The 13,066-nt window shown below is 39.8% G+C and overlaps 1 protein-coding gene across 1 annotated transcript; it reads right to left on the bottom strand.

Moving 5' to 3' along the window:
* Window positions 1-2,234: 2,234 nt before the first annotated feature.
* Window positions 2,235-10,173, bottom strand: LOC121879009. The gene is made up of 5 exons (XM_042385461.1): window positions 9,786-10,173; window positions 5,906-6,037; window positions 4,005-4,121; window positions 3,547-3,671; window positions 2,235-2,863 (listed from the first exon to the last, which is right to left on the bottom strand). Exons 1-5 carry the CDS (start codon window positions 9,847-9,849, stop codon window positions 2,717-2,719), a joined length of 585 nt encoding a protein of 194 aa, XP_042241395.1. The 5' UTR covers window positions 9,850-10,173; the 3' UTR covers window positions 2,235-2,716.
* Between the last annotated feature and the right edge of the window lie 2,893 nt (window positions 10,174-13,066).

Genomic DNA, 13,066 nt, shown 5'->3' with positions numbered 1-13,066 from the left:
TTTTTGTGGTGTGCTTGATCTTTGATAAAAAAATTAAATCTTTAGACTGGCCAAATACGTGAATAAAAAGGTATCTGAACCAAGGTACGCTCCAGCCGAATTTCATATCTATTCACCTGGAAATGATGGAGACAATAAACTGTTAATTGTCTGTGACGAGACATTAATTAGAAAGATACAGGGAAAAGTGTGTCTTTCTCCCATCAAAAATTCATGAAAATATATGATAATGAAATATAAATAGTGAAGGGCGCAGTTACGCAAGAAGTGAAAGGTACAGCTAAAACTTACAATAAATTCAAACTCCCAAACCTCAGGTGAGATAACCTGCTCGTGGGCTGCAAGGTATATTGACAGACAGAACGAGAAAACTTGCAATGTTTTCTTGTTTTTGATTATGAGTCAGGGATTTTTTTTTAATATAAATATTGAACAAAGGCGTGTGCATAGTTCTTATAGTTAAAAAGTGATTATCTTGCAGTAAAATCGGCGTGGGCTTCTGTAAATATTATTATAGGGACACTTCAATCTTTTTTTTTTCCCAGTCAAAACTTATGTGAGGATATCCTTGGACGATTTCGCACTTGTACTAGCTTTCGTAAATGCACCGCACAATCATTATTAATTATGAAATACTTCAGGAAGTGTATTAATTATAGAGCAAACCTTCTTAATTATATATGGGTATCTATGATTTTTGTCGCCGAGTGTTTGATGTTATCTCTGGTTCAGTGAATTTTGTAATTTTTTTTACAGCAAGAGTGATTTTTAACGAACCAAAGACTGTTAGTTATTTAACTGCTATAATTATAATACTAATTACTTAACAACATTCGTGACTGTATTATTTCCCTAAAGTGGCCAAGCGTACCGAGGAAGTAGTTTAGAACAAAGTATTGTTATGCCGAGGCATAATTTGGTATTATAATGTTTGTAAACTTGGTGTTTTTATTATTTTCTATTCCAAGCAGCAGTTATTTTGTCAAGTTTAGGGAGATTTTCTTGTATATATTGATGTTTTGCTAAGGGTGCCTTACATGGTCAATATTTATTGACAATATTATAAGGTCTATATTATTACTGACAACAGTCACCACACACGTTCAATAATTCAGACTATCTTGTCAGCCAGTCACCAAGTGGGTGCAGACAAAAATGTCGGCTCATAAATCTTGTGTCGCTTTAATCTTGGCTTTTGCATTAGAAAAAAAAAGTGATAAATGGAAGAGGTGGGTGAAGGAGTAGTGGCTTACTAAGCGACTGACATACACATACAAATCTGCTGAATGAGGTACAAGTGGTGGAACTTAGTGAATTGCACAATTATTTTCAAATCTCACCTTTCTTTCTATCTTTGAGAATAACTAACAACTTGTCATAAGTTGCATTTTTCTTTATTTTGTCCATAACGTTGGTAATTCTTTATATGTTCGAATAAATCATAACACATCACTAGCTTCACTTTTTGTTTGTGGGTGACAGTCACGATTAGCAAGACCGGCAGTAGGCCTACTTGTATACGCCATAACGCCCGTTGCTATACTGGTCCAATATTAACAATATTAGCCTCATACGGTCAATAATTATTGACATTACAGTAGAAATATTTTGAAACTCATCAATCCAGAATCCCTCAATATTTTGTATTGTCAATACCATCAATATCAACCCCACACTGTCAATTATTTTGTCAATATTTTGTCGATCGCTTCTGCTCAGAGTGTGAAGTACTGTACAAGCCGAGTGACAACTAAAGATTGTTGTGAGCAATATACAGTAGAGTGAAAAGTCTAAGGAATTGTACACTGACTGTATATATTCGAAATGAGAATTCCAGTTGTGAGGATACCCTGTGAACAGTTTTTGTGAAGATTATGTGATTATTAAAGAAGGCTACAATTCACAAGTGTGTATCTTTGATCTGGTGGAAATCTACCTGCCTGTTGTTTGTCTGTACACTGATACTGATCGTTGGGGAAATTACAGAAGACTGACGGGACAGTTAGTGGTAACAGAACACTTGTGATACGTCTACTATTCTACCGTTTCTGTACATACGAGCACCAGCGGTACAAGCGGCGATCTGTACAGTACTAACAGTTAACATAAACACCATTACCACCGCCACTACTATTACTAGTGCTGCTATTATCGTCACTACTGTTGTTACGACTGTTATTAATATTATTCGTCTCGGTATCAATCTAGCACTGTAGTTGTTCAAGGAAAAATACTTTGAGCAAATACATACTTTATTCAACAAACCAAATAAATAAACACACACACACACACACACAATAAATAGATAGCAAAAATAAATACAGTACTATGAAAATTAATTACTCTTCATGGCTTACCATCAGGCTATATCGAAAATCTAGGACATTCAAGACTGGAACTATGGTGCGTGTGTGTGTGAGTGACGAGAGGTATAGTCTACTGGTATCCTACTGGCCTAAAATATACAGTATTTACTTAACAAAAATAAAATGTAGGTTACAACAATAATTACATAAAAATCATATTTTACTGATAACAACAATAACCTACTTTGGCAGACAAGTCTTTCCTAGAACTGTCTTCTTCTATAAGTGGACTCTATTGACAGCAAAGGATCACGGTTACCTTTTAATTTGTGTGCACCAAGTTAGTCACTCCTGCACCACCGGGTAAGATGTAGGTCTTGTACCATGGTTACCACGGGGCAGTCAGGGGGTTACCTCCTGTACCAGGGGTAATTCTGCAGGCTCTGGTACATGGCTGTATTATCAGGGATGATGGAACCAGATGCCGGAGGTCCGTGGCCCTTGGGAGGCTTGTAATGCATCCCATTGTCGCCTCCCGTATATATCACATCCTTCGGCTAAAAATGAAAAGAAGAGATTACGTAAATGGTTGTCTAGTATTGGGTGAAGGATACTAGACGGGGAGGGCAGCTGTATGCAAAGAGTGGAATATTTACAAGTCACAAGTTGATGTTACCTTTAATGCCAGACGGACAGTAACAAGGTAGAGTAAATTAAAGAACAGTGACTATTTATTGTTGGTCATGTGTATACTGTATTTACTTCTTGCACTGTCACTATGTTGAAATACACTGTAGTTTGAGCTTTTCCCCATCTAGTTATTATATATCTTATTTGTATCACTTATATTACTTGTATATTATTTGTAATTCGAAACCCATTCCCCAAACTGTATATTTTCAGCCTTCTGACTGCCAAGCTCTTTCAATAAACCGTTAATTATTATTATTATTATTATTAATAGCCAAACGAGGTTCGACAACAGTATAACAACTTGAATTTAAACAACCGTAATATTAAGAACATTTTATACAATAGTAAAACAGTTCTTCCGATAGTAGAACATGACTTTACACATCAATGTAACATGACTAAAGACAAAATTCGAGCGATAATTTTAGAAAACAGTACAACTAAGAAAACTTTAGACAGCAGTACAAGAACAAGAGTAGAACAACAACACAGGGACAACAGGATGGACGTGGAAGGAGGCAAGAACATGGTAAAGAAGGGTACTCACCCCTGGGTACGTGTACTTGCCGGGTCCCAGCTTATCCAGGAACCTGCCAGGCCCAATCTCGCGGGTCACCTGAAAGTCCCCAAGATAAGGCACGGCGACTCTGAATCCCAGGCGATTCTCCAATCCTGTGGGGAGATAGATGGAAGGTCAAGGTCACTGGGTCACAGGCAGATAAGTACTTGAAAGCTGTAAAGTTTGAGAACATCAACAGAACAGAAGAGAGAGCCAAAATTTGGAGTCTCAAGATTCGTTCGTTCATTACTTTCCTTTACTGCAAGACAAGAGTAAGCATTCAAAACGGTTGTCTCAATAAATTTTTAATGCCATTTTTTAGATCATCTGAAGATTAGCCCTTCAGTTTATTTAACTTTGAGATTAGGGCATACACTAATCATTGAGTCGTTTTCTAACCCCAGACGACTCTCTTAACCACCAGTGACACCCGGACGACCACTAACCTTTAACGACTCGGTTATCGCCGTAGTGTTCGTCGCTGCCCGTGCCGTCTGCTCCCAGTGCCTTCAGGAGCGGTGACACGACGTCCCCAACGGAGATGTGTCCGTCCCACAGCGGCTCTTGTGGGTGAAGGGAGAGTCAGAATAAGAAAACATGGGAGAAACGGTGGGTGGGTGGAAGGGATGGTGGGAGAAGTAGTAAGTGGAAGGGATGATGAGGGTTTGCTACTGTGGATCAGTGTGAAAGGTCTACAAGCAAACACTAATTTAGTCTGCACACACACACAAAAAAAAACATCACTGGGAGTTAAAACAAAAAATGTCCTTTTAATTTACTTCATATATGTTTTAATAAGACGTACTGTACATTAAAAGTCTAAGCTCGACCTACCTGTGAACATTACACATTACTTATCAGAGGACTGCCAAGTTCCGCGATAAAAATGTGAAGCGCGGAAAATTTTCAACCCACATCGTAAATATTAGTCTACAGTAAATGATCTGAAGCCCCCTCGAAAACTGTTTTTAATGGTGAAACTTAAGGGTCGTTCAAGGCAATAGTCTCAAATACTTTCTTGGATGATAAGCTTTAACATGACAGATCACTGTGTATCAAAAAGTTCACTATATTATCTTACCTGTACCCAACTACAACTTCGAACAAAGAAAACAAGTTTCATTAAGAACAAAACGCCCCACAAATAATGAGAATTTTTGGGATTGGGTGGTTAGCAATCGTCGCTTTTACCCTACCTTTGTTGAAAACATTGGCGTTCTACTTTGATCCATTCATTGAGCATTTTCCTTGCTTCCTTTTCATTCTTCCACTTGCATCTAATCACAGAAAAGGGGCCTTCTACCCAGTGATTCTGTTAAACTCGTGTATTAATGCGCTTCAACAGCAGCTAAGGTCTTTTCAGATATCACCATTAAAAATATTAAAATACACCTCTTGGCTCTACTTGCTAGCTTGAGTAATTCCTGCAACTCACTAAATAATTTAGTTACAAAGATTGCATCAAATTAAAATTGAATTTGTTAAATGTTTTATACTATCCCCTAGATATAATAAGTACTTTCTATATATAGAAAGACTGAATTTCCGATAAATCACACAACTTTAATCACTGCAGATAGTTTTGGGTCCGCTGCACCACAGTGATCATGAAAACAGGTTTAAGTGGGCTTAAACAGTTGTTAGACGATTCGTAGATTCGTAGCAAAGGAATTGCAATATCAGTCTAATGTTGAGTAAGTCACAGTGATAAATACTACCAAATATTTTTGCATGCTTCATTTGTTCGTCTGGTTGAACTTCGCTTTTATCAATACGAAAATGGTTCCTCCATCTACTGATCGCTTAGAGCAGAAGACTTCACGAGTAAGTTACCAATTGTTTCCTACTATGTGGAGTAACATAATCTACTGGAGAATTGTGCAGACACTAAACAATAAATACTTTTAAATTTGGCAGAAAATCTTTAGACAATGAAGGAATAGTACTGTAGAGCATTTTGCCTTGTGGAAAGAAGGAATTAGACAAATAGATAATTTGGTTTTATTTTGGGAGATTCTTTATCGTGATAATATTGCAGAAATTTCTCTTGAGTTGAGGATGACTTGGTAACTCTTGCTAACAAGTCTCGGTTTAAAATGTCAGATTTCCAATAGTCTCTATGCCGAGTCAACCTTAATTCTTATTACTTTAACTAACGGTCCTTATACCCCAAGTCCACTTATTAACCTCAATACTACTTATCTTAACAGCCCTCATACCATACTTCCTTAACACTGCATTTACCATAATACAAATCCACATAAAATGTCTCAATAGACAACTTAAATTTACACATATACACCTGAGCTTATTCTTAGTTGGCAAATCACAAACTACCATCACTTACCTTTGACATATGGTATATCGATCTCGCCGTAGTGAGGCCCAGGCGACCCGTAACCAAGCATGTAGGACCCGTAGGACGCCACTCTCTCAAGCGCGGGAGACAGTGAGCTCATGGAGAAGAAAGCGTGGATACCTGCGACACACGGGAACACCTTAGTGATACTGAGAACAAGGACGAGGAGTGAGTCTACACGTTGGAGAAATAAGGGAAACAAGAGTAATGTTTTCCACTTCTAGGTTAAGTACCACCTGGTATAATTATACTATAAACTTACTACTGTTCTTGTGCTTTATTATTTCTACTTCTTTTTTAATTAGAATCTGAATCAAACAGCAATTTATTTAAGAGCATATATGAGTAAAATATATTAATGTAGCATAACACTGATTTTTGGTTTAAGCCCGAACGTTACCATTGTGAAAAACTGGTTCGCCCTCTGCAACAGAATTGCAGAAAAGTGAACGAAGAAATTGATGAGAGGAATGGCGTAGGGAGAAAGAGAGAGTAACTAGCAAGAAAATCCAGGAATATCGTAAGACTTGTCAGCTGTCGGGCGAGGTGGAGTGGAGGAAGGAGATGAGGGTTGCCAGAGGGGTAATGCCAGCCCATCGATCCCTCTGATTATTTTACTTCATTTATTACTTGGTGAGGAATCGCTGAGAAATTTTATCTCAATTGTATTAGTTACTGTTTTACCTGTTTTGTTTTGCTTTTTGTTATCTGTATGAGTGTTTATATAGTTACTGTCAAACACAGGAGGATATTTACTTCAAAATTTATTATTAGATTTAGTAGGTTTAACACTTTATTCGAGGGTATATTCCCCACGAATACGTCCGTATATTTAGTTTTCATTTCTTTCTGCTCTCTCTCTGCAATACAATTCATATTATTAAAAACGATGACATACTATAACCATATGAAGACTGCATATTTCTCAGGTTTTGTGGTTCTTTGTGTCGGAAACATGCCTTTGCTGTTAATTTCATTGTTTTCACTATCACTACGTCTTTTGTTGTCAAGTTCCATCAGCAAAAAACATGCAGCCACAATTTTTGTGTTTACGAAGTAAACTCGTTCATGTACATTTTTTCTGTACAACTATTTTTTTTTCGTTGCATATTCCACATTGACTGCGATCAGACATTATCCAAAGGCTGTATTGGACAATGAAACGCTATATGAAAACTACAATATAAGATTTAAAAAAAAAAAGAAATCATTGAATGAACCATATCCGGGAGATTTAGTTAACACGACGGTTCACCAAACTTTCTCCAGTCTTCCAGCGGACAGGTATGTCAACAGACTTTCACAAAAACTAGTTTAATACACAAGTGTGACTTTTTTCCATGGGAAAAGTCAGAATAATGGTAATTTAGTGTCAGATTTTCATCTCTTTCAGGAGTACCATAAAATTTCTTGACAAAATATACATATAAAATCACTGCAAAAAAAAAGCAATTAATACTTTGTAATGTTCGCATGTTAGAATAAAAGAAACCTACATAAGAATAACCCCAGCATAACGAAAATTAGTCACGTTGTTCAGCAAATATAAAAAGAAGCAAAGAAATACAAGTACTACAGTACGTCCCATAACGGTATCCATCAGCGAGTGAACGAACGCTAATGGGAGTCGCATGATCGCCACCACCGACCTTACAAAATAACTACTCTGAAAACAATAACTGTACTTATTGTATTTATCGCCACCAAAAGTGGCACTGCAGGGATGTCTCAAGATTAGAAAAATAGGAACAAAGCTAGACAGAAGTGCTCTGCTTATGCGAGTCTGGCACGTTTGGTAACCCACACGGATTTCACCAATGACCCCTGATTTCACTTTGTTTTGGTTTTATGTCTGATATATTACAGACAGAAGTAGCTAGCTTCCATCCAGAAAACCGAAGTGCTTTGTGCTTCGAATCCCCCATTATTAGCAATAAGAAAAATGGATAATGTTAGGATATCAGTAGGAAAGTGAAACTTCCGGGTCACGCTTAGGCGTGTGTGTGTGCGTACATTTCTTTCGAGATAGAGTCTATCGGATTCGGATAGACGACTTAAGGTGGCCGCACACTGGACACTTTCCTCCAAACATGTTGCCCGTTTTGCTGGCCGTTGCCCTAAACATCCAGCAAGCAGCAGGATTTCGGCTGTTGTTAGAAATGGACAGAGGTTTGGCGGGGATCTTTGCTGGCTGGATTAGTGTTCAAAGAAGCTTCATGATTATAATTTCAAGTAAAAATTGAAATAAATCATGAAACAATAATTTAAAATATAACACAAAAACGGCGACATTTCTATTTATTCGTCACTTTAAAACTTCTTCAGTATTATTAAATCATTACCAGGATCTTCTTTGACCAGCCAGCCGCCGCCGCTTTTAAAGAAACTTCACGACGCATCTCTTGTCTTTTCTTTAGCGTTTGAAGACGCCTCACTTGCTTCAGCAATTGAAGAACTATACCACATCCCTTCAAGGCCTCAACTGTAGTAACGAGATTCATGGCGTACCTCGTCTAGACGCTTTGTTGCTTATTTGCGTTGGGCAGACGCGCCAACAAAACATCCCAGTGTGACGCAAAACGTTTCTTCGTTTTGCTGGCCGGACCGTGTTTGTCAAACATGTTTGGAGGTACTGTACCGGGAGTGCCCAGTGTGCCGCCGCCTTTAGGCTGTGGGTTCAGTAGTGGAGGCACGGGTGCTTAAATCTTTTCCCGAATAATGTGGCATTTTTCATTATTTATCGACACACGGAATACACTTTAGAAGTTAATAATTTAATTATTATTTGCATTGGACGCTTTTGTTCCGACTGCGGAAAGTGTTTGCTTAAACCTGCGAGTTTTATGAAGCAGTAGATCATCAAAGTGAAAATGGTAATTTTCAACGTTGATCAATTTCATAAATACCTACGTGATATAATTCGACCTCGTTGACAAGTATCATAAACAGTGATTATGAAAACCCATTTTATTACAGTATATGGAATACAACAAGGATTGATTTTGTATATCATTGTGACGATGTATGGCAGGGGTTCTCAACCAGGGGGAATTTTCCCCCTCACGTTTTCAGTGGGGGGAAAACTGATACCAATATGGAAAAAATAAAGGATTTTCAGTATTATATGCATATTATTTGGAATGCACTTTTTGAGGCAGACGATCTTGGAAAGGAGGGGGGAATGACATTCTGACATATGGTGAAAGGGGTGCATGGGGCAAACAAGGTTGAGAACCACTGATGTATGGTGTATCGTCGGTAGACAACTGAATAAACAAAAATCTTCCAATGTAAGTTAACTAAATACTGTATCCATAAGAATGTTTTGGAGACTAATTAGGCGGGATTTATATATTAATTTCCTTAACAAGATCGTTACAGTTAAAAAAAAATACTCGTTTGCATTGATTGTCTAAATGCGCTGTCGACAGAGTTCAAGGGACAAATATTAGATGCAGAGCCTGGTGGTACAGTATAGAGTCTATAGACTATAAATTGAGCTACACTCTTACTGATATATATATATATATATATATATATATATATATATATATATATATATATATATATATATATATATATATATATATATATATATATATATATATATATATATATATATATATATATATATATATATATATATATATATATATATATATATATATATATATATATTATATATATATATATATATATATATAAATATATATATTATATATATTATGGGTATACATTTCCAGTCAATGTTACAACTGTAATGCTGTAGTCCAGGAAGAAGGATTGAAGCAAAATTTAGACTATATTAAACTGGTGGAAGCTATAGCTAATTTCACCAAGTGAAGATCATCTAAAAAAAAGAACTTACTTGGTGAAGCACAGAGAATCACAAGATAAACAATGATCATCCCTGAGAGTGGTAGTGTCTTCATGGTGCTCGTCTGTGTTCACTACCTGAAGCTGTAGATTTATCCTCGCGTCTCCCCGATATGAGTAACAAAGTGCGTTTTAAACATGTATAAAAATACGATGCTTCACCTCAACCGTAACATGGTACACAACGATGTTAATGAAGTAGAATTGAATATGAGAGGCTCTAATCACTATACAATCACTTATTTTTTCGTTCAAAAGGTTCTAATGTTCGGCAAACGACTATTTCAATATTATATGCAGTATACAAAACTTCCCACACCTCTGTCGTTACACTAACGGCTCGCGTCTGACTTTGGTGTGGACTGTGGAATAAGTAGGACGCGTCTCCTGACCGCCCAGGTTACCGCCCTGAGGGGGAGGGAGGGAGGGAGGGCTGGTAGGAAAGGGTAAATTTGACTGTAATCATAATTGGGCTTCAAAATAGCTTGCAAGTAGGGTTATTTTTCATATGAAGTTTTATATTATTAAGCAATAGTTAAGCTTTAAGGTGTAACATACGATACGATTTCTCTTTAATCATAGAAAATGTATCGAGGTAAGAGGAATACCTGTTAAAAATATCAATTACCTCGTAATATTCAGCTTGATGTGTAGTTATTTCCTCAGTGAAATCGATTCATAAACGTGGGCTCGAATTTATCTAATTACTATATAATGACTTTTGAAATATGTGTAAAACCTGATATTAAATACACGCACTGGCGGAACATGGCAACAGTCTATTAATGCGAGTTGAGTTTCTCCAACGGTGTGGGTTACCGCTGGCAACACGTATCACTCTCCGTCGGGATTTTTGCAGTTTTTGAGATAAGGCACACACTGATGAAAAAGTAGACCTTCTGATATTTCCAGTTTAGAGATAATTCTAGAAACTTCGCCTTTCCCTCGGAGCCTAAATCAACTTATATTAGATGATTCGGGTGTATTTCAGCAGGTGTTTAATCTTGTAATCTTATTCGCGTTTTAACTCGACAGTATATTCTGTACTAGCGCATCCATAGAAGAACGGTTGGCAGAAGGTTCAGCAACATTATCTTCCATTCAGGAATTACAGCGAGAAACTACGATAAAGCTGAAAAAGCAGTGAACTTTCTAGTGATCCACATAAAGTAATATTAATAAATATACTGTCTACACATTTTGCTTCAAAAGGAGTCTCTTTTAACTAATCTAGTAGAATTACTAAAAGATGGTGGTACTTTACAAACAACAATAGGCCCGTATTAACCAATAGGCCATTTGGGCCTTACGTTGTAGCAACATATATCCTAACAGGACAATGTCAGTCGCTTGCAATCAGCATATATGAATAAGGCTTATGGTGCTTGTAGACCTGTAGTCCATAAACTATTGTTGTGGTGTGGGGTATGGGTTGTTTGGGTTCGAGACTCAGGATGGGATGGAGAAAAGAAAGTCACAATGTGCTCTCTGTATACATGTTGTATTGGATGTACAATGCAGCTTGGTGCTGGGAAGTGGCAGCGTGGTTACAAGCGTGATGTAGAGAGAGCTGGTTGGTGAGGGTGCTCAGAGGAGGACCAGCTTGTGGGTCGCCATGCTCGCCGGCGGGAGCGAGGGCAGCCAGGCAGCGGCGGAGGAGGTGGTGTTGCTTGCTGCGGCTGTAGCTAGAAGAAGAGAGAGAGGTCACCACGAGGTCAGGTCTTAAATAGCGGAGGTAGGCGTGGCTTAGTAGTTGACCTCCGTGATGTATGGCGGCGCTGGTTGACCCAGACCACGAGACATACACTGGGGAATTCGTGGGGTCGGCTACTCAGCGACAAACAGCGTTTGTAGGGGAGAAATCCACTACAATACTCCCTCCTTCCCTCCAGGCGGTGTAGGAGACTTGTTGTCTGCAGGGTTGCATGGCACATGTGAGGCAGAACGGGCAGTGCATGCCACATGTGAGCCATAACGGCGATGGCGTGGATGAGCCGGCCGCTAGAGACAACTGTCTAGATACACAATATCTGTGGGAGTAGAGAGGGAGAAAAAGGGTGTGTGGAGGCGATGAATGTTGTGCTTCCCTCACGGCAGGTACAGAGTCGTCAGATGCGCCTGCTGGGGTGTGTGTGGGCCTGGGTCAGGAGCAGGGGCTGCGTCAGCAGAAGCGGATGAGGGCTCGTGACAGCAGCTGGGTCCACGACAGCAGCAGGGTGCAGGACAGTAGCAGGGAGGTACCTGAGGGAGAAAAGAGGGGTGTGTGGGTCTGCACTCAGGCGCATGGGCCGCATCGGGAATAGGGGCTGCATCAGGAGGAGCGGCAGGGGGTACTGCTGGGCCGGGGGCGGCGTCTGAGGCAGGACGGGTGTGCTGAGGTCGGTAGGACGTGGTGCTTGGGGCAGGAAGAGGAGCTGGTGTCTGCTTAGAGAAGCAGTGCTGCTCTAGGGCGTCTAACCTGCGGTGTAGAGACAGTAGCTGTAGAGCCGATGAGAGCTGCCTCTGCGTGGGTAAGCCAGTCTTCCATGTTGCTTGAAGACTGGGAGCGTGATCTGTTTCTCCTCCATCCTGTGTGAGTGCGAATCTCCGGGGGTCACCATTTGTGGGGTAATGGGATTGTTTGGGTTCACACTCAGGATGGGATGGAGAAAGGAAACTCACAATGTGCTCTCTGTATACATGTTGTATTGGATGTACAATGCAGCTTGGTGCTGGGAAGGCAGCATGGTTACAAGCGTGATGTAGAGAGAGCTGGTTGGTGAGGGTGCTCAGAGGAGGACAGCTTGTGGGTCGCCATGCTCGCCGGCGGGAGCGAGGGCCGCCAGGCAGCGGCGGAGGAGGTGGTGTAGCTTGCTGAGGCTGTAGCTAGAAGAAGAGAGTTGGTTGGTGAGGATGCTCAGAGGAGGACAGCTTGTGGGTCGCCATGCTCGCTGGCGGGAGCGAGGACCGCCAGGCATGCGGAGGAGGAGGTGTTGCTGGCTGGTTGGTGTAGGTAGAAAGAGAGCGATCACCACGAGGTCAGGTCTTAAATAGCGGGGGGTAGGCGTGGCTTAGTAGTTGACCTCCGTGATGTATGGCGGCGCTGGTTGACCCAGACCACGAGGCATACACTGGGGAATTCGCGGGGTCAGTGACGCAGCGACAAACAGCGTTTGTAGGGGAGAAATCCACTACAAGCCCACCGGGGCAAAGGTCACTGACCCACATCAGGGCCTGGGGGGCGAAAATATAATAATAATAATAATAATAATAATAATAATAATATTAATAATA

Source organism: Homarus americanus, unplaced genomic scaffold, assembly GCF_018991925.1.
Source record: "Homarus americanus isolate GMGI-L3 unplaced genomic scaffold, GMGI_Hamer_2.0 scaffold4060, whole genome shotgun sequence".
Taxonomy (NCBI): Eukaryota; Metazoa; Arthropoda; class Malacostraca; order Decapoda; family Nephropidae; genus Homarus; species Homarus americanus.
Note: the sequence above shows the minus strand (reverse complement) of the source record. Positions and strands in the feature narration are given on the sequence as shown.